At 36.6% G+C, this 25,622-nt stretch overlaps 1 protein-coding gene across 1 annotated transcript in view; it reads left to right on the forward strand.

Moving 5' to 3' along the window:
- Positions 1-308: 308 nt before the first annotated feature.
- LOC138715692 (uncharacterized) overlaps positions 309-25,622 on the forward strand; it is a 43,455-nt gene continuing 18,141 nt past the window's right edge. The window contains exons 1-2 of the mRNA XM_069848756.1: positions 309-723; positions 2,956-3,135. Coding sequence (XP_069704857.1) covers positions 558-723; positions 2,956-3,135 — 346 coding nt within the window. The 5' untranslated portion in view covers positions 309-557. The remainder of the gene's footprint in view (positions 724-2,955; positions 3,136-25,622) is intronic.

Raw genomic sequence — 25,622 nt, forward strand, 5'->3', positions numbered from 1 at the left:
TCTTCATAGAAGTTTAACTTCATCTTGTTCCTGTTTCGCATCTAGGTATTGCACAAACTAAAAATTAATGATTAGTGTTTGTGAATTTGAAAATGGTGTCGTTCTAATAATCTTATTATTAATGTAGACAGAACTTCATGTTTATTTCTTAGTAATCATGTTAATTTTACATATCTATATTTCAGTGACATAACTTTAATTTTAAATCATCCTGGAAGACCAACTTTCTTGGTGTCATGTTCGATAAGTATCTTAGTTATCTTTTCACATTGATAACCTTTGTAATGCTTTAGACTCGATAAGGGGGGCAAAGACTAATTGGGATTTCCCAGTCTCTGATTGGGTCAAAAACCCTGATGGAACTGATATTTAACCCTTGTGGTAAATTTCGGTGAAGTCCGGAGGGCCTAATTAGTCAAATCCACTCTCCTCACCTCCACGCTGGGGCCCCCTGGGATCTTTCAAGATGCGAAAGAGAGAGTGGTGTGCGGAAAGCAATGGGAGGCTACCGCATTTATATATCCCAAGAAGATAATATATGATATGATAAAAATGCCATGATGAGTCTTTCCCTGATAAAAAATTCCGGACGTAAACTATCCCCCCAATCGGATGTCTGGGTGGGGGATACTGGGGAAGGACATGTCATGACGAAATCCAACGGAGAGAAGAAAAGAAGATTGAAGAGTACAGCGCGGGATGTGAAGACTCCACAGTTACCAGGTAAGTTAGAAAACATGAAGGAAGCAATGAGAAGAAACAGAGTGGATGTGATGGGAATGTCAGAAGTGAGGTGGGAAAAAGTGATGAGTTGATGAGTGATGAATAGGGCTCGGAAGTTGATGAAATATATTTTTTCTTATACATCAGAGATAATGCAGGATACAATATAAACTCTTTACACTTCAATGTGAACCAATACAATCTACTTTTATTTTACATTTATTTGCATTATTTGGTCTTTTACTATTTTTAGGAAATGTTCTACTTTTTGTTGCATTATTGCCCTATTCTTTTGAACCTTTTTTACAGTGTAATCGTAGTCTACATTTCAGAACCTACTGCAGATTGCGTCATGCAGAAATTTGCCTTATGGTTGCAACAACCTTAACTTCTGATCACGTGTGTGATGTGATTGTCCCCCATTCAATGCAACAGAACAAATACTGCAGTCACAGTGCTCGCAGTTAGCATATTGTATTGTACAAGTAAAGACAGTATTGATAGAGAAAGTGCTGCTTCTATAGCAGTTTTCAAGGCTTGCTGGCTGATCCTCAAATTAAGGGATGTCAATGTTGAGGTTTTCTCTGCAGTTTTCCCTCAACCCATATAGAGCAAATGTTGTGTCTTTATCGCGCTTGTTCTTGCACTTATTTATTTTATTCAGATGCCAGATAATAGCAGTATTTGATAAAGAGTCGTAAATTAACGCATGAGAACAGATTACTAGCACACAGGTTCAAAAAAGTGAAAAATTACTTCATTATTATTGATTTACTGCATTTGTTAAACAATTTCAGTATTCTATTAGCATATAAAATGGACAGTTTCTAATAACATTGTTTGTACAACAAAGATGCACTTATAATACATCACATAAGTATTTTGGCATTATATTTAATGTGTTTGAAATTTGTTCCAATAAACATAACAAGCGTCTTTCGAATACTTCCTACAATAAAGCATTATGCTTAAGTAAACATACAAACGTGGCCAACATGCTGTCAGTGTTAACACTAAACATCATGATACCGTAATATTATTATAATTTACATACTTCAGAAGAATGCTCTCCAATTGAGACCACATTTATAATTTCATGTGTGCACTTACCAACTCTGTGATGCAATGAATATAATTTTGATTATTTACACACAATTGCACTGATAAATTTTCATATATTTTAATACATCAATATATTTGTGACACACCCTCAAAATTAACCAACAAAAAGTACAGAAACATTGCATTGAGATTAATGATCCACTTGCTATCTTTTTTAAAGTATCTATGTTACATAGTTCATCAAACGAATTAATTTTGTCCATTTGCAACCACTTAATTTTTGCTGCTCAAATCTCTGAATGTACTTCTGCCACTTGTTAGCAGGGTCCATTCTTGTTGAGGAATAAGATTATCTAATTGTTCCCGTAAATCTGGAAATAGTTATAAGAGACATCTGTTTTAGGACTATTCTTGCACATTTCCTTCTCTGTCTCTAGAAACATGTACTAGATACACATCGTTTACTTCAAAGTGTTTAATACACACAATTGAATGCTTTATTGGCGTGAAAATATTTCATAATAAACGAGTAGCTTCTAGCCACATAACTCATCCTTTTCAGTTGGAAATTTGAGAACTGTAACATAACACACTCATTTAAAGCACTCTGGTTATTGTTGGTACACACAGGAACACAACATTTAGGAGCCATCTGTAAATAAAAGAATATGGATAAATTAATTTCATTTTTTAATAGAAGTCTAAACTTCTTTATTTCAGTGCTCTGATTTTTTTTTTTTATAGAGATTATACCTATATTAGAAGTAGCTGTTACTATGTGCTTCATCTTTTGATTCCTTTTCAAATTTCACTTTTATGATTCACTTATTGTTAATAGTTTAGTTTGGTGACGTACATGTTGTCATGCTACTGTCCATCTAAGTGGTTATGTCACACGGTCGTCAAAACAGGGGAAATCACATGACAGTTACTTACTTAACGGGACCCTTTTCTTTAAATTATTTTAAACAGTTGTATAATATTACGTAAACTTCCAAATCCTTACAGCAAATATTAGCAGAGAAGAACCTAACAGCTCAGCCACTAGCCCTTACAGAGAGGACAGGAGGAACAGGATGCGATATAACCATTCAGTTGGACAGTATTCTCTTCATAGTTAACAATTGGTGTATTACGAAGATTTCAGTTCAGAATTACACTGCCTTTTAGCTCGACATGATACATCTGGCGAGCTGATGATGCTAGACGCTGCCACCCAGACCTCGAGCAGCAACAACTTCGAGGAAGCCAGCAGACGGTATGCCGAGTGGGAGAAGGAAGTCCGGTGGGAGGGACGGTGGCATCTGAGGAGAGTGGAGAATCGTCTTTTCAAATTCTCTATGTGCACAGGTACAGTAACTGTTTACATCCTGAAATAGAGGCTCTTTCAGCTATGCACAAGCAGAACCCAGAGTAGCGCAATCAACTAGTCTGCCACCATTGTTATTCCATTTCAACATGCTTGGGATAGAAACATTTAGGGTCGATTTATAAAACACGGATGAAATCGTGGTTCCAAACCTCGGCTTTTAAACCGCGATCGAGGTCTGAATCCTTATGCGATTTCTAAAACGAAGTCGAGACGCGGCTTGAGAAGGAACCGAGGTTCGTGGGTTTTATATATGTTGTTGTTGTTGTTTTCTAATGCCAGGCGTTTGACAATAAAGTCATTTGCCCTCTTGCACTCCAATATTTTTCAAAGATATTACCATGACCAGCCACTGAAGCACAGATTTTAAGTGAACACCATATTTTAACGTTTTGGTGGCTACTTCATTCACTCCAGAATGTCTGGAAGACCACACCTGCTGTTGGTTGACGGGTCCATTGGACCTAGCTGGGAGATCTTGTTGATCACCAGCTTTCCTTCCTTAAGCCACTGGAGGACGATTTTAGTGCCATAGCAGGTCAGCACTAGGAACAGAAAAGTAGAAAGAGGAGGAAGGAAAGTGAAATGAACCCCTAGGCCTCGAATGCTCTAATGCCGTCAGGGTCGAAGAAAGTAAGAGTTCAGTCAGAGGACTGGATAGGAAAGGGTAAAGAGGGAATTAGGTATTGGATAGAGGAAAATTATACCAAATTCAGTCATTAACTCATCAAGCTGACCAGTGCTAATGGATGAGTAGCCCCTCCCTTTAGTTCAGCTTGTAAAATTATGCTTACTAACAGCTGCACCACGGGAAGGTAGGGATGGGACATTGGGTATTTGTCCAGGTTGGTTCCTTAAAGCCTTCAATGGGAAGGATTAATGGCTCTCCCCCCTGTATCTGACAGATACCCTTTTGCAGCTGGGTTTTATATATGGAAACGCAGCTAAGAATCGGTTTTTATTCCTGTAAACAGTCGATATTAGAAAGAAATGAACATCGGGATTAATATGTATATTGAATTGCACAAAGTCACATTCTTTTGTTCTCAGCTAATGTATTGTTACATTTACTAATTTACAGAATATATGTGCGTTTAAAATAGCAGTATTACTTAGTATTTAATAGGGAACGGATTTTTAGGTACCAGAATGATTTTGCTCAAATAATTAGCATAAATTGAGCGTTTATATTGTAGTTTATCATTTGTTCATAACTACTACCAACATTAACTACCTGAAAACCCGGTTCTAAGGAATTAGTAACCTAAATATTAACTGGATTAAAATTTCAATTGAAACTAAAATGTAGTATGGTTCTATTTTCACATGTACTAGGCTAGTACTACGTGGAAAGCCCCAGTAGCATAAAACTTAAAATAACAAGACAAAATCACGTTTGCTTTATATTTTTATAGGCCCACATCAATTTCGAGTATTAAATAAAATGTCCAAAATTACTGTAAAAACTACGAATTAAGTTATATAGTCTTATGGGCATAAATTTATAATTAATCTATACTAATAATAAATCTGTAGCCAAAATTTTTCTGGTAATTTTCGATTTTCTAAAAATAATTGGTGTTAACATGTATAATTAACCATCCTGAAACCGAAAATCGCTTTTTTTTAATTTTTGTTTGTATGTCTGTCTGTCTGTCTGTCTGTCTGTCTGTCTGTTTGTTACCTTTTCACGCGATAATGGCTGAACGGATTTCGATGAAAATTGGAATATAAATTAAGTTCGTTGTAACTTAGATTTTAGGCTATATGGCATTCAAAATACGTTATTTAAAAGGGGGGTTATAAGGGGGCCTTAATTAAATAAATCGAAATATCTCGCTTATTATTGATTTTTTGTGAAAAATGTTACACAACAAAAGTTTCTTTAAAAATGATTTCTGATAAGTTTTATTCTTTGAAAAATTTTGATAGGACTGATATTTAATGAGATAAATGAGTTTTAAAATTAAAATAACTGCCATCTAAGGTGGTGTATTGAAATAAAAAGCAATTGACTTCGTCTATAAGGGGCCTTGGACACAACAATCGAAAGCTATGAAACATAGCCTACAGACAATGTTTCTGTGTTTGTATGAAGTAATATAGGAAGTTAAATTAACCGATTTGTATAATTAATTATTATTTCATCATTGGAAAGTGTAGTTTCTCTGGATGGACATAATGCTATAATGTTATTACAGTAACTTGTGAGTGAATTGAGGACAGGTAAGATTAAAATAGCTTCTTATGCACAGAAAACTTGATAGGTTATTCTGTGTATTAATTTCCTGTATTTCTTAAAATAATGTTTATGAACATATTCATTTTTATCTCAGAGAATTAATGAACAACGAGAGTGTATTGATTCAGTATGCAGTAATAGTATGTTAGCTTAGAAATCCATTATTTTATAATTCAAATTTTAACTATGCTCAATTAAATCGTGTTAAAATACATAAAATATATATATGCAATAAATGCAATGCAAAAAAATTGGTTAATGAGCCAAGCAGATTATGTTGCACTGTTGTAAAAGCTGTTCCTCCTGAGATTCAAGACCTCCCACAACAAGTTAAAAACTTTCTAATTCGAGTACATCCGTTATCAACACACTTTTTACATAATATAATATAATATAATATAATATAATATAATATAATATAATATAATATAATATAATATAATATAATATAATATAATATAATATAAACATAATAATAAATCTGTAGCCAAAATTTTTCTGTTAATTTTCGCTTTTCCAAAAATAATTGGTAATAACAATTAATAACATGTTAAAGGAATTGCCATTGCGTCAAATGAGTGGTCTCTGGATCAAAATGATCGCATTTTAATATTTTTAATACAATTTAAATTAAGTAACATATTAAACGATTTATCCTTCTATCAAACACGAATGTTCCCTGGATCAAACGTCCTATTTTAATTATGTAATTACTTTATATTTATTTCTAATGGGTGCAGCGGAGCACACGTGTACGGCTAGTATAAAATATATCTTACTTCCCTCAAAGCAACAAGAAGGTGTAAAAAAATTGTCAACCCGCCGCCTCTTCCACTTCGTTGCAGATTGTTATTTAGCGTTCTTGCTCAATTTTGTGTTGATTCCGTCGAAAATCGAAATATTCGTCTGAAATTATCGTTGTTATATAGTTACAAAGGGTTACCCCTGTCACTCATCACTCTAATCCGGGGAATTTAATATCCATAGAGACAAATTTTCCTTTGGTAATCATCCAGCTGATCTAGTATCTCCATCTTGCATACATGAAGCTGTGGTTTTAAACCTACTCCAGCCATGGCCTCTGCTTCAGACCATGGTTTCGAGCCATGGCTCAGAAAAATGAAAAAGATCTCGTTTTATAAATCCAAACGCGGTTTAAAGCCATGGTCGTAGTCTAGACCTCGTTTTAGAAACCGACCCTTAAAGTAAAACTCAATTTAGGCCGTGGCCTTTAAAATTAAAAATACTTGATTATGATTTAGGCTACATTCATTCCCTTTACAAATGTATGTGACAAATAGCAAGCGCTGTAATAAAAATTGCTGATTTGTCGGCATTTCTAGTGCAAAGGATTGCGGTACTCTGGATATCCACAGACTCTTTGAACAAGTTCAGAAGATTTGAATTCTTACTGGTAGGGAATAGCGTATTTATCCAGTGGATTCACTTGTTCAATTATTTGTCTTAGTTCATAGAACCTGTTCTTGACAGAAAGGAAGAAAATTAATTTAACATTTTAACACGAAATTCTCTAGTTTTTTAATGTGACATTAAACATAATCATATCATATATTATTAAATCATTGTTTCTTACCCAAGTGAGCAGGCAGTCAAACCAGGAATACAAAATCAATGGTCCAGCTTGAAAGGGAAACAACTCAAAATTTGAAGTTTAGAGAATCCTGCATTCTGAAGCTTTATGTTGCTGTGAAGAATCAGAGGATCTTTTAACTTAATCCAAATTCAATTAATCAAGTTTTATGTATGGTTGAAGCTTTAAACTTCAGTTTTATCAAAACTTTAAATTTTGGGTTGTTTCCCTTTAGAACTGGCCCGTCAATATTAACTTACTATGTTTGCAGGCTTGAAACTGATCTGCAATTACTTTGGCAGTCGTCTACCAATATCCCTTTCCGTTTGAGTGCTAATACTGCATACACAATTATGACCATAGTTTATTATTATTCAAAAACATAATTTAAATAAATAGACTTTCAACTACAAAATACATTATTAAGCACATTAATAAGATAGGGTAAAGATTGGTAATATCGTGATAGTTGGTATGAGAATTTATTACAATTTTACTTATCAAGACAAAAATGGGTTTTTTGTGACAACATATTAAGGACAGTTCATGGACAAGTTGCTGCATAAAATTGATCCTTCTCTCGCTCTGTAAAACCGTGATAAGCTATCAAACATAGCCCAGTATCACGATATTACTCTTATCACAGTATTACCAACAGTGGCGGCTCGAGGGTATTGAATTCAGGGGGCTGCATAAAAAAATAAACCATGCAACTTATCTTATTTAAAAATTAGTTCCATGCACCTTGTCTTGTAGGTTGCAAACCTTTGAATCATCTTCTTATTAAAATCCGACATGTCGTTTAACATAGTCTTTACAATGGAAAACATAGCTAATGCGGTCAGTCTCTCTTCTCTCATCGTATTTCTAAGATAGGATTTCACTCTTTTCAAACACGAAAAGCAACGTTCTGGTTCGGAAATTGTCATTTTTTTTTATGGTGATAACTATGTGTAGTAGTTCCACAACTTCTGAAAATGAGGCCTGCAAGTTCTCAGATAGAAGAAACTGCAAGAGCTTGACTGCGCCACTGATATTTCTGAATTCTTGCCTCTGATACAACACAGTGAGTTACGTTTTTAGTTTATCTTTATTGAACATTACAAAAAGCTTCACACATACATTTAGGTCATTTTCAGGAAATGAGCTTTTGTAGCATTCAAATTTTTCTTGACACAGAAGAGAAGATAATATCAGATTATCTATGAACTGGAATCGGGTATTAGCTTGTGTGATAATGAGGTCACACACTTCCTTAGCTGCTGCAACCCTTGTCTGAATCCCTTCGACCTTACAACTTTTAGGGTTTTCATTTTCACAGATCTCGCTGCTCAACTGTGCACTGTTCCGTGTTGTCTGTGTGACATTAACAAAGCTTGATATGCAGAGTCGGCCTCGGTAGCATAGTCGTTGCAGGTTCGATTCCGGCCCAGGTCGATGCCATTAAATTTTGTTTAAATGAGAAAGGCTCATGTCAATAGATTTACTGGTATTTAAAAGAATCCTGCAAGACAAAATTCTGGCACACCGGCGATGCTGATATAACCCCTGCAGTTGCGATTGTCGTTAATAAACCATAATTTAATTTTTATATGCGGATTTGTACCTTAGAAATATCTAACTGGCGATGTTGTAGTTGGTTGTATAATATATGTACATGGTACATCAATAAATGAAAAAAAAAAAAAAAAAAAAAAAAAAAAAAACTGAGCCAGAAATTGAATTCAGGATCTTCAAGAGCTCGCAAAAGGCCGCTTGCCTCATTTAGTGTGATGTTGTTAGATGTTTCAGATTCCATTATGGTTTGAAAACATTCTAGCAATGGCTCCTTCTTAGTATGAACAACATGTACTGTTCTTATTTTAAAACTCCATCTTGTTGCCGCAGCTGATAGAATTGTCTTTGAAACACATTAATCTAATACAGACTGTGTGGAGATCGAGAGAAGAAAGCAGGGTTACTGGATAAATCAGCAAAAAATATGCGAGCCTTTGTATTTTGTTTACCGGCTCTCTGCATTATGAGATTCAACTGATGGGCACTTAATTTCACATTTCTCGTGAATTGTTAAGGTACTGAACTGAATAGACTGTAAATATTGTACAGAATTAAACATTGTCGCACTTGTTATACTCACAACATTAAAGAAGATGTATTTAAAACTGCGCGCTACTGACAAACTGCTGCAAATTTTGCAGCGCCTGGTGACTCTGGATTCACGGCCAGGGGCAGCAGGGGGAGGGGTAAAACTAACGCGCAAAGCATCTGAGACGAGACTGGCAGCTCCAAGGGAGGAAGTGGCTTCACCCATAGTCCTTGTCTCTGACTTCACTCTGGCAGCTCCAGGGGAGGAAGTGACTTCACTAACGATTGCGTTCATGTCAATGAGAGCGAAATTAAAAAAAATTCGAGCTGCTAAATAGAGACTGTATAATAAATGTATTTCACAATATAAAACGAGACAAGAGTCACAAATGTCTGGGGGTGCTGCAGCTCCGCAGCCCCTCTTCGAAAGCCGCCCCTGATTACCAACCTTTACCCTACTTCGTTTTCCTCTTTTAATACATCTACTACAATTTGTTATTCCATTTGAATTAAATATATTATTTTCTTTTTTCAAAGTATTGACAATTCATAGGGAATGGAATATTTCGCGAATTTTGGAAAAAAATATTTCTCAAAATCTAATTACATCCTTCAATTCATTTATGCCTGGTTTGAACAGGTGAAACATCGCGAAATCCGTACCAAGTCGCGAATGCGATTTTTTAAGCAATTACCGAATTATGTGCGCGAATTTTCAATTTTTAATTTTTTTTTTACTGCAATCGATAATCGATAGCTGTAGCATAGATAAGGTCGATATTTATGGTCGCTAATATTGCACATTCGATAGTACTGAATCTGTTTTAGTCAACGGTCAATGAGCTAGATATTCTTACTTCTAGCTCGTTGGTTTTACCTGGTCTAAACACACTCCTGACGTCATATCCGATATATGTAGTGACGTGCGAGAATCGTATTGTAAGCATGGTAAGCATTGTGAGCCTGCTGAATACATCCTTAGTTCATATTATTTTGGAGCGTGTTGAGTGTGCGTGCTTTATTTGTTTATAGTGTCTCACACATAGGCGAAAGAACATTATTGTGTTCCTGTGTGAGTAAGGCTACAAGAATGCTTAATAATAAAATATCTGCAAGGGACAGAGCTTTCCAGTATAAAAGGCATGGGTTTTATTGCACAGACAATTTTGTAATTGTGAGGTCTCATCGGAAAGAAGAGATACTGTTGAGAAAGATTTGAAGTCTGTAAAACTTCTATCGATAGTTAATTTTCGCAAGAAAGACGAACAATCTCTTGTGCTGACTTCTATTGCCACTTGTTTTTGTAGTGTGCAAAACAAAAAGAAAACTTGCAAATATCTGGAAAAACGTATTGTAAAGCCTTTATAAAAGCGAACATACCAATTTCCAAGCTCGAAAACGAACAATGTGAAAATCCGGAAAAATTCAATTGAAAACACCAATTTTCCCATTTGAAAATCCCACATTTTGCACTTCGAACTCAACAAAAAATTCCAGTCTCTAACAATTCAGAATGCTTTATGGTTTTTAGGTCGTTAGTAGTCAATATCATTTAAACTGTTCTCATATTTGAATCTAAATCCACACAGCAATCAAGTCTTCAAAAGGCTTGTTTCTTAAGAGCCAATGCATGCGAGGTGCAAGGCCAGTTTCGTACAAATCCACACTACACGAGCATTAGTGAGTGGTTTGTAAAGCTAAGAGGTGCGCAGTCTGATGTGCATTGGCCCCCTGTGGCTTACGTTTCCACCTTGACTGTCTCAAATTCGGAAATGCTGAGTATGAGGCTTTTACATCAGGTGAATCCTTCATCTTTCCATGCAAGAAATGTCTATCATCAGAAAGATTGTCAAGGGGTGACAGTACAAAACTTCGTGGCAGTTCACATCATGTTTCAACCAAGCTATCCCTGGTGAGAGAACAACAGGATGCAGTCTGCAACAGATTGCCTACCAAGAAATTTGATCTCCTGAGAGAACACTAAGTCTGCCAGATATACTTGATACGAATCTCTCACAGTCCAACTAGAAACAGTAAGATTAAACATGTAAAATACATTCGATACCCTCAGTCAAGTACCTAGTTATGTCAATATTCTAGAATCTGACATAAAAGATCTAAAAGAGAACTCTTTACTTAAGAATTACATGTGTTTGCTAGTAGCTAACAGAGATTCACCCAATGTCTTGACATGGTAGTGTGGCCCAAAAAACTGAATTTTCAGAAATTCAGATTCTCACAAGGCTAATATCATCCATTAATGTGTAAAACAAGCACAAAAAATTTCATTAAAATATTACCATTTACAAGTCGCTCCAGAGCTGAGAGGTTTATAATGTGTAACATAGTAAAAGAAAAAAGTCAGAGCAGCTTTTGAAGGAGTAGAGAACTCCTATCGGTGTTTGGGTAAAAGTTATAGAAGAAACTTTTTCTATTCACCTTCGTCAATGTCTCAGGAACAGGTTGATAGTGCGTTCTGTCGTGTCATTTACTTCGTGTCACGAAGTTCTCTCTGCAGGAAAGATTGAGATTTGACTTTTAATCTTCAAATAAATAACTGGTTCTTAATGTCACAGGATTCTCCAATTTTAGGTTTTTCGATTCATCCATAATCTGTAGTCGAGGAGTATCAGGTTTCTGTGCAGGATGCAATTTTGTCACTATATTTTCCTTTTTTATTGGTTAAAAGAAGAATTGAGTCCGCAAAAGATCACATTATCTAAAGCCTGTTTAGTAAATAATGAGATGATGATGATTGTGGTGATTTTTCTTTTTCTCTGTGGTCACTTGGTCATCAAAAAAGCAACCTGGTGCTCAGAGAGAAACCAAAGATGCTTTCTTAGCTACAGTTTTGTTGGGATATTTCTTATGGAGAGTAAGAAGCTTGATATCATTATAAGGACTTTGAATACCAATAGATGCTTCGTTCCACTCTCTAATGTTATCTAGTGTCTCAGCAATGGCTCCAGCTACAAATACTGCTGCACAATCTGGAAGACTGTCTCTATCCAAGGCACTGACTACTTTAGGCGACTGGAATATGGTTTTAGGGACACTAGGTGGTGAGGAGGAACATCTGAAGCAGGTAATAATGTTGAAAATGAAGATAATGGTTTAGACAGTTGATATTCATTCTTGCTATCAGATGCACTAGGTGATTAACATGATGAAGAGGGTCGGTTGCTCTACCTTTCATGGATATAAATTCACTTCTTCATGTCCACCGAGTTAGCGCTGTGGTAATGTGTCTGCCTTCAGACTAGCTGGCTCAGGTTCGATTCTCGGCAGGGTCAGAAATTTTCATGTAAGATTTCTACCTCAGGACTAGGAGAGATGGTGGTGCACAACTTTTACTCACTAAATTGTGCACCAGTATGCCTGAATTAAATCCCAAATCTCTCCACAGTGCATATGAAAAGAAGGCATATGTCATTGTTGATAGTGATTCATCCATCAGATGGGGACATTAAGCCTGGTGGTCCCCTGGGTGCTATTCAAAAGGAGTGGGTTACATGCCGGCACCGGGTTTCCCCCCTTTCTTTCTTCCTCACCTTTGTCATCGTCCTCATCATTTCCTGCACTACACTTACACATATACTCACCCTAATACACGACATAACTCTTAACAGATAGACATTATGCATAACGTGGCCTGCCGAAGTGGTGTGCAACTTGAAAATGGGTCACAGTCCTGTCATCTATCCGCGGTATGCAGAATCACGCAAGTGAAGTGGGTGGGCATTAGACACACACAGATTTCACTTCTTCGTACCGAGCTCTCTTCATTCATTCTTGGTTTCTTTCGCAGCTGTTTGAGATCACTACCTTCCATGCTACTTCAAAATACTTTTCTCTTTGCTTTTCAAGAAATATCTGGTCCTCCTCATTTCTAATCTCTTTCATTGCATGTGTCAAACAACTTGCCCAGATCTCTTTAATGTGTTTTGTTTCATTACATTACTTCCTTGCTGTCTAGCTCTTTTTTTTAGATCCAGATATTTATCATAGTTTGGGAAGTTTCTTAACACACAAATCTATTCACAGAGTTGGAATCCTTGCATGCTCCCTTAGGTCAATTTGTAAGTATGTTGGAGGGGCTTGTCTTTGTCCAAGTGATGAAACTGTACACTTGGAGCATGTCTAATCCACGTGGTAATCTTGCTGTCTACAATTTAGAGATTGGCTTCCCAAGGAGCCAGTTCATAGGGGAAGATCTCAAACTATTAGACATATTCATTTACTCATACCTGATAAAATTGACATAAATTACACTAGCCTGCGAATTTCAACTTTGTGTTTGTTGCCTAACTAAGTAATGTGATTTTATAATATAATGTCGATGTGCTGAATCCGAATTTTCAATCCGTTTGCTTCTATCGTGTCAGGAGTGTTTGCAAAATCACTTTAAATGTATTTTATAATTACGTGAATTTCATCACAAACTTTTTCATTTCACTTTTTTATTTCAAATTCAAAAGCAATATTTAAAAGACACAACTTGCTGAAATTATGTGTATGGTTGTTCATACATGTCACTAGTGTTTTTGCTTTGTTTTGTTTTGTTTACTTCACTATTGGCTATATAAATTAGCACAATGTATCACACAAAAAATTACACCATTTGCTTCTTAGTTGAGAAAGTCCTCCTGTTCCTCTTTCGTTTATGTTTCTCTTCAGGTATTTCACGCTTTAACATCCAACAATAATCACCAAGCATACTGATGCTCCCGCGTCCCTGGTACCTTCTTTCGAACTCCTGCAGATCCTTGTGAAATCGTTCATCTTACTCTTAGCTGAAAAATTCTAGATTTTTGGCGAAATAATCTAGCTGAGAAAACAGAAAATTTTGATACTCATCTTACAACCAAATTCCTTGTATGCTTCAAGCATGTTAGCCACAATGTTTCGGTAATTAGGATCAATGTTGCCAAGAAATTTTAAAACAACATCCATGCTGATTTCTCCTTTTCATCCATACTGTTTTTAAATGCTGCACCAGACATGTTTTCTTATGTCAGGACCATTAAATATATATCTTCTTTCAATTTGCTTCAGATAGTAGTGGAAATTTCTCACATATATACTTAAAACAGCCTCCTTCCTTATTTAAAGCTTTTACAAGCTGTTTCATTAAGCCAAGCTTGATGTGGAGAGATGGCTGCACAACTTTAGAAGAACTCACAAGGCTTTGGCGCACAACATTCTTACAACCGATTTCCAAATTTTGTCGAGGTGGCCAGTCTTTCATAGTCCAGTGATCAACTCGTACCCTACTATCCTATAGGCAAAGAATGCATGGAAATTTGGTAAAACCAGATTGTTGACCCAGCAACTTAGTAAGAACTTTGAAATCATCACAAACTTGCCAGTTGTGTTCCTATAGTCTAGTCGCAATAACAGCAGTTGCAAATTTGTGTATGATTTTTTGAGGATCACTGAATAGGCAACGGGCACTGAACCAAAAACGTTTCTGTTATGAAGGAGGAAATCCTTTAAACTTCGCTTGGAAGCATCAGTGAACAGTCTCCATTCACTTAGGTCATAGTTTGGAAGTCCATGTTTTAGCATAAATTCTTTCACATTACTGCAATATACAAGATTATCATCTTTGGAGAAAAAGTATTTAAAACCTATTTCATGTTGTCACTACCAATAGAATGATGTTTAAGATTTTCTGGTCGCACAGGGATTGGTATACATTAGGCACAGGTAAAATGGTTGACCGAACAACTGAATACACAATTTGATTTTTATGTTTAGAATCGTACCCCTTCACATCACACGAACAGAAGTAGCAGTCATTACTATGGTTCGACTGCTCTCTCCAAACCATAGGTACTCCAAAAGATAGCAACAATCTTCTCCAATTGATCAAATGACGAAGTTCTCAGTGCATACTCTACATACTTTGTCTGGTGCCCAAGCTTTACTTTGGTCTCCAAGTTTGATTCCAAAATAGGCATGGTATGACTTTTTCACAAAATCTGTAATACACTCAGGGACAAAAAAAACCGGACACTTCTATATTTGCTTGTATTTTGTTGCCAATTATTTCAAAATGAAACAAAACCCATTTAAACAAAATAATGTTTCATTTAGCACCTTATACAACATTTGAAAAAAAAAAAGTAATCTCTGACGAGAAAATTTACAAAAAATTACAAAGGGCGTATAACTATGGCATCGTTTGGTCTAACTGTTTTTTCATTTTATGGTGCCTTAAACATTAAAAACTCTTTTTAGTAACGGGTATTACCTCCTCTGGCTTGAATAAGTGCATCCATACGTCTTGGCATGCTCTCAATTTGGTTAGCAATGTCTTCTTGAGGAATAAGTTCCCATTCTTCGCCAAGTGCTCGCCTCAACTCTTGTAACGATTCTGGTCTCGGTCGTCTATTCTTAACACGCCGTCCCAGCATGTCCCACACGTGTTCAATTGGGTTCATGTCTGGACTCCTTGCTGGCCATGGAAGAACATGGATTCCCACTTCTTGGAGATAATCTCCGACCGCATGGGCAATATGCGGCTGTGCATTATCATGCATTAAAACAAACTTATCGCCTACAAATTGGCCAAATGGCACAACGTGATCAGCCAAACATTCATTTATATACCTATCAGCTGTTAGTCTTCCATTTTCAACAAAAACCAACTCTGTACGAGCATCCGTACATGCTCCTGCCCAAACCATCACTCCACCACCTCCATACGGCACATTTTCGGAAATGCAACACTGTGAAAATCGTTTTCCCCTTTTTCTCCAAACTCTTTCACGTCCATCAGGTGAGCACAGATTGAAACGGGACTCATCGGTGAACAGAACACAGCTCCACTGTCCATTTCTCCAATCCCTGTGATCATTTGCAAAATGCAGTCGTTCAACTCGATGCATCCTGAGAAGTCTGGGACCAGTTGCAGGTCTACTTGATATCAGTCCACTTGCTTTCAACCTCCTTCTAACTGTTTTGGCCGAAATTGGGCGTCCATGCATGTTAACAAATTGCTGGGCTACACTAGTAGCTGGCAGGTTGTGCTCCCTAAAAACTCTCAACACCATATACCTGTCTTCATTTGGATTTGTAGCTCTTGGACGATCCGAACCTGGTCTTCTGGTATATTCTAGGGTCTCTCTATACCATTTTATGGCATCATGGGTTGTGCTTCTAGCCATATTCATAACATTTGCAATGTAACGTACACTGCGTCCATCATCGTAAAGGGCTACAGCTCGAGCCACATCTTCAGGTCGCATCTTGTTTTAAGACAAATGTTACAACCCCATTTAAACTCAGAAAATGTAAAAATAAAGAAATAACGAATGATAACAATAATGAAGCACAAAATGGTTGAGACAAAATTGTTATAGCTGAGACTCCGAAAGCAAAATTGGAATATTTGGTTGTAATGGCTTGTTTATAAAACAAAAAAACAATCAACAATGTATACACGTCTCCATAACAACAGATGGTTACCATATTATTGTATGAGAAGATAATGTTTTGCAAAATACCAGCAAATATTAAAGTGTCCGGTTTTTTTGTCCCTGAGTGTATTACACCTCTGCTTAGGCAATGTGTATATCCTACATAAGTTATATAACAAAAGTGGTCTGGATTATTTAGACATCCTCGATGCAACATGGTAAATACTTTCTTACTGAACTAAAAACTTTCAACATTCTACTCCACAATAAAGCTTCAAACTGATTTCATTTTGTTTCCAGATGAAACGCAGACTAATGAAATGTGAGAGAAACTAGACGAGTTGAGTTGAGTCTCTCACCAAGGAGTGGCTGACATTTCTATCTTTCACAAATAAAAATAATGACAAGGCTGCACGTTATTTCGCCCTAACTTCCTTATGTGCTTGCACCCCCTATCTGCTAAGAAACATCCAGTGTCCTTGGTTTTCAAAATAAACACCTTAAAAATATGTTGAATACATTTGGTTTTCATATCCTAACATACTAAACCTACATATGTCGAAGTATTACAGTTTAAATTATTATGCTATAAATTGTCGTAATATATTATAAGAAAATAAAAATAACAAAAAAATGGTACGTGATAGGAACTTTTTGGCTTTGAATTTGATTTCAGCATGCTAAAAATACCCTAAAAACATTAAAACTTTGGAGGCAGGAATTTCATCGCTGACTAGTGTTATTAGAAAGGAGCGACCTCTGATATCACTTCATTAACTTAAAATTTAACTACAAAATAGCAGTTTGACTGTCAAGAGACAAAAGCGAAGTATGTGGAGCTAAGATTAGAAAAACTTCAGTTTTTGCCATAGTATCATGGACAACCCCAGTCCATGCTTGTCTTCTTCTTTCATATTGCTGGACAGGGAACTGTAAATGTGTAGAAAATAGTGTAAAAAAACTCTTTTGTAACTTGTTTTAGAATCACTCTACCTATTTTTGTCTCAGACTGCCAAAAATGAATTATGTGGGAAGATTTTTTTAACGTTTTATATCGATAGGGATGTAAGTTCGTAATTATGCGAGTCCAAGGAACAAATCTATGATAAAAATTAATAATAAAATAGGAAAATAAAACAATTAGATACTTGGAGTATTGACAGTCTACTGAAGATATCACTCTCTTCTCCACCAAAGTGTGCAGGATGATCTTTTCTTCATCCTTAACTTCCTTTCCAAAAAGTGGCAAACAGGCAGAGAGATTCATTGGACACAATATGCGTTCAGCAACTGATCCACTAAATCCTCAGCGTGAGAAACCACAAGCCTTGCACATCATTGCGAAGATGGTACACAGCACCAGCCTGCACCTCACATGCGTCGATTCTTAAAACCAAGCCTGTAGTAGCGGTGGTAGAGGTAAGGTAAGGTTGCTATCAATGGGCCGGTTCCTTCAATGGGCCGGCTCAATTTCTCCATAGGTATTGACAATAGGTACACTGTGGTGGCTGTTTAGTGCACTTCGGGTTTGCCAAAGTGTCGCCATATTAGTTGTGAGTTGCTCAACGCAGACACAAAGCAAAAGTGAAATAAGGTAAGATTTTCACGTTTTTCTTTTAATTTACTAGTGTAATGAAGGAAACATTTCTGTCAAATATTAATCCTGTATAAATTTCTACAGACACTGTCTGAAAGTACGATGAATTCTCGTTATTTAGTCATATTTCCATTAAAAATTTAGTTACTATGGACGGATACAGAGTCATGTTAAACGATGCACTGCTAGTTGCCTTCAATGAGTCAGTCTGCGTTGCTATGAATGGGCTAGTGGCCCAATGATGGAAACCATAACTACTGTGTCGAATTAGTTAACAAAGAGCCGTGCTAGCTGATTTAATACGTGTATAATGTAAACTAATGATTAGTTATACATGCATATATTATAAATATGTATGTTTTCTTTCCTAGATGCCATCAAATATGAAATATGATCGGTGGCAGGAAGGTGATATGAGTCGTGCTTTAGCTGCAGTACGAAATGGTGACATGGGTGTTAATGAGGCTGCCAGAACATATAGTGAGCCTAGGGTAGCATTACAAAGACATTTAGCGGGCAAGAATTGTTTTGCTATTGAACATAAAAAGTATAGGTTTCATAGCTGATCTTCCCACAGAAGTGGAAAATGAATTTATTGCTAATGTTCTCAAACTTGAGGAATTTAGGCCTATTATGGTTTTACGCTAAGGGAATTGTGCTTGCTAGCTTTTTATATAGCCAAAAGGAACGAAATCTCTCGTATATTCAGTAAAGAAAAGAGAATCATCAGAAAGAAATTGAATTATACATCCCGAACTTAACTTGCGTCAACCAGAGTCGACCTCTTTTGCTCGAGCTAAGGGGTTTAATAAAGAAAACATAAGTCACTTTTTTGATACCTTGCAGAAAATTGTTGATGAAAACCAGCTCGATTCAATGGGAGTATTCAAGGTTGATGAGACTGGTTTATAAACTGTGTAAAACAAACCTAGAAAGATGCTTGTCTTCAAAGGTAAAAGAGCAGTAGGTTTGACAGCCAATGGCAACAGAGGTTTCTCTACTAATCCAGTTTGCTGCACAAGTGTTGCTTGTCAGTATGTTCCACCACTGATCATCTACAAACGTGCGCGTTCTGCAAAAGGATTAGAAGATGGAGCTTCATCGGGAACAATTTTTGCTTATTATCATGAAAGTGGATACATTAACAAAGATGTATTTGTGAGGTGGTTAAGGCATTTCATCGACACTGTCTGTTCTGCAAAGGAAGGAGAAGTCTTGCTTCTTCTCGATGGACATTCAACTCACACCAGAAATCTCGATGCTCTAGATATTGCTCGAGAGAATGGAGTCATCAAGCTGGCACTTTCAGGACACACTACTCTTAGGTTGCAGCCATTGGACGTGTCGTTTTTTAAGCATTTGAGTAAGCAAACCTGAAGTTGTTACCCAATTTCATATACCACGACTGTTTGGTAAAACATGTGGACTGGCGGCAACAATAGGGACTGCAGTAAATGGATTTGAAAAAACTGGAGTTTGGCCAGTCAACAGGGCCATGTTCAAGATTGCCATTTTGTGGCAACGATGCAGTTTGAAACAGATGATGTTCCCATTAATGAAGCTTCTACAATTGGACTTTTCAATGAGGAAATTCCAGAACCAAATAGGCCTAATACCGTGAATCTAGAAAAAGGTGCAATAGCATCTGGAAGTCAAGATAGTTTAGAATGTCTTCCAGCTGATGCAACAACGTTGGCACCAAAATTGTAAGTTTCCTTGGGTGAAATCTTCTCCTATACCAAACAAAATTTCTTTCGGAAGAAGTGCAAATAAAGCTCAGAAAATGATAGTGATCACGAGCAGTCCGTACAAGCATAGAATGAAAGAGGTAAAAACCGAACAACTAAAAGGAGACGTCTTGAAAATTCTGCACCAGAGAAGTCAGCTCAAACCAAACTCTCGTTTTCTTCAAATAGTTCAACGAGGTGTAATTATAAGAAGGAGTCATGGTATTGTGGCATCTGTTGCAATGGCATGAAAGGAGATATGATTCACTGTCTATCATGCAATGAGTGGGTTCATGAGAATTGTGCTGCTGTTCCAAAGAAGCCAAAGTGTTCTATTGCGAAAACTGTGACTAAAGTTTGACAACGTTTTATAAAAGTTTCGTTTTTTTCTCATGTTAGCTACTATAAAGAAAACTGAATTCATGGTTTCCATTGCACGTTCTTTTTTAAGTTTTCAGTTTTTTATTTGGTCAGCCAAAGAGAGAAGAAGGATAGAGTTTAATTGGCTTAACAATAAGTAATGGTATTTATAGTCTAATACTTCAATTGTCTTGATATATTTTGTTTTTAGGTATATAAATTGCTTTTTTGTTTAATTAGCCCTTAAACTTTCGTATTTTTTAAATGTTTTAGTTCTGTTTAATCACACTATAGAACAAATAGGGTCTAAAGTCTTTTCTTTTTATTTCTTTAAGATCGTAAATAATTTGAGATATAAATGCTGCAGGTCGAAGCCTGATTACAAACTGACAATGATGTATTTCATTTTCTTGTGTTAATGAAATATCTGAAGATTTTTGTAAGTGCCCTAGTGGTCTTGCTTGTGTTCGAATACACATTCTGTGTTTCCACATGCCAACACACTACTCATATTAATGCCGAAGATATTGTGTATAGGCATTTATTGAGATGTGGGTTGTTATTTAACAATATTATTCTGCAGCCCATTCATGGAAACTACCTGGCCCAATGAAGGAAACAAGTTTCTTTCATTGGGCCGATGATGCTTACTTTTATTTTCCAAATATTTCATTAACATTGGATATTTATAACCTCTGTTCGTAGCATAGTGAAATACAGAAGATAATATTTAAGTTTGCTTGAAAAAGGAAATAAATATTACTTTATCCGAGGATATTATATCAGATTTATTTTAAGTGGCCCATTGATAGCAACCTTACCCTATGTCTGAGAAAAGTAAAATTGATTCCATTGGCTGATGTTTCGAAAAAGTTAAAGTGGTATATGCTTAGTACATCACCCTACTTCTTAGGAAAGCCATACTGTATTTTTGGTCCAAGGAAAGTACTCATAATTTATGGAAAGACTCAATCCTGCCACTTTTTGCAACAACATATTGTATTTTCCCTGGACCAAAGATACAATATGGCGTTGCTAGATGTGGCAGTGATATGCTGAACATGTTAAATTAACTTGGTGTAACAGGTGTGGTATAAGTGTGTATGCAGATGCATCTTGGGATAGAATAGTATTTCCTTATGTGGAGCACAGGGCTACAACAAACAAACACCACATTATCTTATTCCTGGCTGGTGCATTTTTGCACAATCCAAACAATATGTTGGTGTGAGCAGATATTGAAAGTTAGTTAGATGGTGTTGTTCTGTGGATTTCTCACACTTTATCTGCCGTTATTGTGTTGGAGATACGAACGTTGGGAGAAAGTAAAAAAGATTTTGCGGATGCATAGAACAGCACTTGACTCCTGCTGCCTCATTTCCAGGAAACATTTATTTATTTATTTATTTATTTATTTATTTATTTATTTATTTACTCTGGTGGAATTAAGGCCATCAGGCCTTCTCTTCCACACCACCAGAAATACAATACAACTACAAGAAAATTATACATCAATGCAATTAATCTACAGTAATGTTTCTGAGTAAAGAACACACAAACACATGTATTTCCTGCTTCTATTGTTTTTATTTAATTTGTGTATATAGTATAATGCTGTATATTATACTGTATTTGTGCATATAATAGTATAGTAGGTAGGACAATGTATGTGATATGATGTGTCTGTAGTGAGGCAACCCTCTGCTGCAGTGCGCACAGATGAAGTGTCAGAAATCTACTCCCCTTCTTTGTGACGCGAGACAGCATTTTAAATTATGCACATAATTTTGTTATACAAGAGAATGTTGAATTGCAGTTTTCCTTTATTTGTAGCTCTTTATTATTACGTCATTTAATATTTTTAAATTTGCGATTATTAGCAGAGAGAACCAGTTGTTAAAAAATTAGAATGACATCACTGGATATATCAATGGATTTGCACATACGATTACTGGAATTGTGATGTGTTAACCTTACGACTAGAGATTTCAACGTTGACTGAGAAGCTGAACAAGCATGTACATAAGCGAAAATTTTAATACTATAATTTCAAGTTATCATAATACATACTTATTATTAGGAATTTTATACAATACAGGTCATTATGCAATGCAGAAAGAAAGAAGGGCTGACTATTATTTGGAAATAGGCCTATGTAGATAACTTAACGTGGAACGACCTCAAGTGAAGTATTCATATCATGAAATAATGTTATCCCTCTGATGCATGACTGTTTTTCCCCCCTTTTAATGCATGACATGGGCCTAGGAGGCCCACACTTACTTTCAATGTGAAATACGGTGTTAATTTGAATTGTAATGTAAAATACCATGTTAATTTGAATTAATATGTTTATTTATTTAAATTATACAAAATGGTAACTAATATTGCATATAAATGTTAAATTTTATTCTTTTAATTATAAATATAAACTAGTCAATTTTCAATTTGTAGCCGTGGAGAATTAAATATAAACACTCACATGTTAGATTCTCTTTTCATTTTACTTCTAACCTGTTGTCAATATTTTAACTGTTTACATTCACAGCATACTACGAGGTGAATCCAGGAAGTAAGTTCCAATGGCCGGTAAAGGAAAAAAGCATCAATAAGTAAGAAATATTTATTGCACTATTTACAGATTCACTGGCTACTTCTGAACATAGTCACTACAGTCATTGAGGCGTTTATCATACCAGTGCACCATCATTTGTATGTCCTTGTCATAGGAGTCTGCCACTAACCTATAGAGTTATGAAGCCACTGCCATCAGTACCTCAACGTCGTTGTGGAAACGTTTTCCAGCCAGAATGCGCTTCATAAGACAGAAGGGATGAAAGTCATTTGGCGCAATGTCAGGGTGGATAGTCGAAGATCTCTCATTCAAACTGAAGCAACAGATTGTGTGTGGCATTGACTGTATGTGGTCTTGCGTTGTCATGCAAAAGTACGTCTCTTGTTCTGGATTGTCCTCCTCAGATTTGCAATGTCTGAAAATACCGCTCAGCATTAACTGTCTCTCCTCGCGATAAAAATTTGCATGTGACGTCACCATGTCGATCCCAGAAGACAGTGCACATGATTTTTGACAGATTGCCTGCTTCAATTTGGTCCTCACAGGTGAACCACTATGCCGCCATTGCACGGATTGTTGTTTTTTTCTGCTGTGGCACACAACACTCAAGTTTCATCCCCAGTGACAACACTGTCGAGAAACTCATCATCTTTCTCTGCATACCGCTGGAGGAATGGCAATGCTGCAGCCAGACTTTACGTTTTGTGTTCATCTGTCAGCTGTTTTGGCAACTATCTTGCACACACTTTCCGAAACCAAACCACCGGGAGTCGATTTCGTCCAGCAGTGAGTGAGACATCTGGAGGAATTGACCAGAGAGTTCCGAAATTGTGAAGTGCCGGTTCTGCAAAACTGCTTGCCACACACTTTCCAACAGTTTTGGCGTCGCCAGGGATGGTCAGCCACTACGGTCTTCGTCATGCACATTGGTTCAGCCTTCAGTGAATTGCCTGCACCATGTCTGACCGTACTCTCGCTCATAATGTCGCGTTCATACACATTGCACAATTGGCTGTGGATCTCTGCTGGAGATTGCTTCTAAGCATGCAGAAATCGGATAACTGCACCAATCTCGAAGTTGGCGGGAGACAATATCAGTGCAGCCATTTTCTCTTAGCGTTGCGCAATAACTACTACCATAATAATACTGGAAGTGCACTGAATTATTCCCACATATCCTAGCTCTACTGCTACGCATGCACATTCTCTTCCAACTAGCCATGCCAACTCTGTACGCAATTGGAACTTACTTCCTGGATGAATCTCGTATCGTACTATGCTCACTGCGCACATTTCTTTGGCATGTCTATCCTCCTCCCAGTATATATATTATTGCATCGAAAGCGTATGCATTTTTCGCATCACAGATCCAGAAAATTTTTGTTCCATATTTTACGAGCTTGTTTGGCATGTACTGTAAAAATGGGCAGCGCCATCTGAAAGGAATTAGCTATTTATCTACGGTCGTGCACTCACTGGGCACATACTTCTTGCAATTCTCGATGAAAATGCTTCATACAAACGAAAGACATCCAAACTCTGTGCTTGAAGTCTTTTATCCCAAGTCCTCTTGTTATCAAAACGCAATGCTTTACGAATTGTCTCAAAAGATTTTCTGATATGCATCCTCTGTAGTGGGGATTGCTATTAGAAGCGGAAAATAATTCTCGCATTTCTTCTTTAGAATTATTCACTACACCAGCTAACACAAGCATTCCAATATATGCCTCCAACTCTTGTTGAGGTAATATTTACGTTTGGTAGGTTTTCCACTCATTTCACAGTGTAATTTACTTCACTCCCGAGGACACCAGGATGATCAAAACAGTGTCAGATGAAGTTTCTGCAGAAATATTATATAAATGTATTTAAATAATCTTTTAAGGGAGCTTAGAAGTTTCTCAGAAGTTAATAATTAATACAGGTCTCAGAGACCCATGCTATGTAACACCAGGGTACTAGTAAAAAACTAGCAATATACAGACAACCTTCAGCCTGAAAAAAATGTCATTTTAGCTATTAAATCATAATTATATTTGTCGACTTGTCACAAGGAGGCAGTCGTTTAGCATGCAGAATTACAAAGCTATAGCTGATTGATTTCGTGACCGGGCCTTTCAGACCCATGTTATGCATCAGAGGGTTAATTATTCTCTCTATTTACAATCCCCTAGTTACTTTCTTCTCACTATGTATAGGAGGTAACTCGGACATCAAGTTCTACCTTGTTGACCCCAAAACGCCTTCATTGCATGTAAAGACGACACCTTCACACTTACAACTCTGCTCAAAAACATGACGGCTTTCCCTCACATTCTTCACTACGAGCAAGAAATAAACACTTAGCTCAGTTGCCAATTCTTGAAGTCATTGTCATATTTATTTCTACCATGCGCCTAAGAGCTGAGGAGAAAATGGGAGTTTATGAGGGTTTACCAATTCTAGGAAAAAAGGCCGTCATGTTTTGGAGCATGGCATGCCCTCACCATTATTACAATCTAAAAAGCGCCCACATTCCAGTACAGTGTCCTGAAATTTTCGCATGGTTTACATTGTGTGAATACTGGGTGAAGAACTTTTAATTGCACAACTGAACAACACTGCACAACACAGCATGTCTTAGTAGTCTACTGTAGTGTAACGTTTATTGTTATAATTACAACTAACAAACAATAAAATTACAAAAATTGGATAAGCAATAAAAAAATCGAGCGAGTCGGGTCAAATGGTAGTCTTTGAGCCTCGTATTTGGAAGGTACTGGGTTCAAACCCCTTGGTCAGCCAATCTGGTTGAGGTTTTTTATGGTTTCACTCAATCACAAAGGCACATGCTGGATTGGAAATTTACATACCAAGATTCATGATCT

The sequence above is a fragment of the Periplaneta americana genome, chromosome 15 (genome assembly GCF_040183065.1).
Source record: "Periplaneta americana isolate PAMFEO1 chromosome 15, P.americana_PAMFEO1_priV1, whole genome shotgun sequence".
NCBI lineage: Eukaryota > Metazoa > Arthropoda > Insecta > Blattodea > Blattidae > Periplaneta > Periplaneta americana.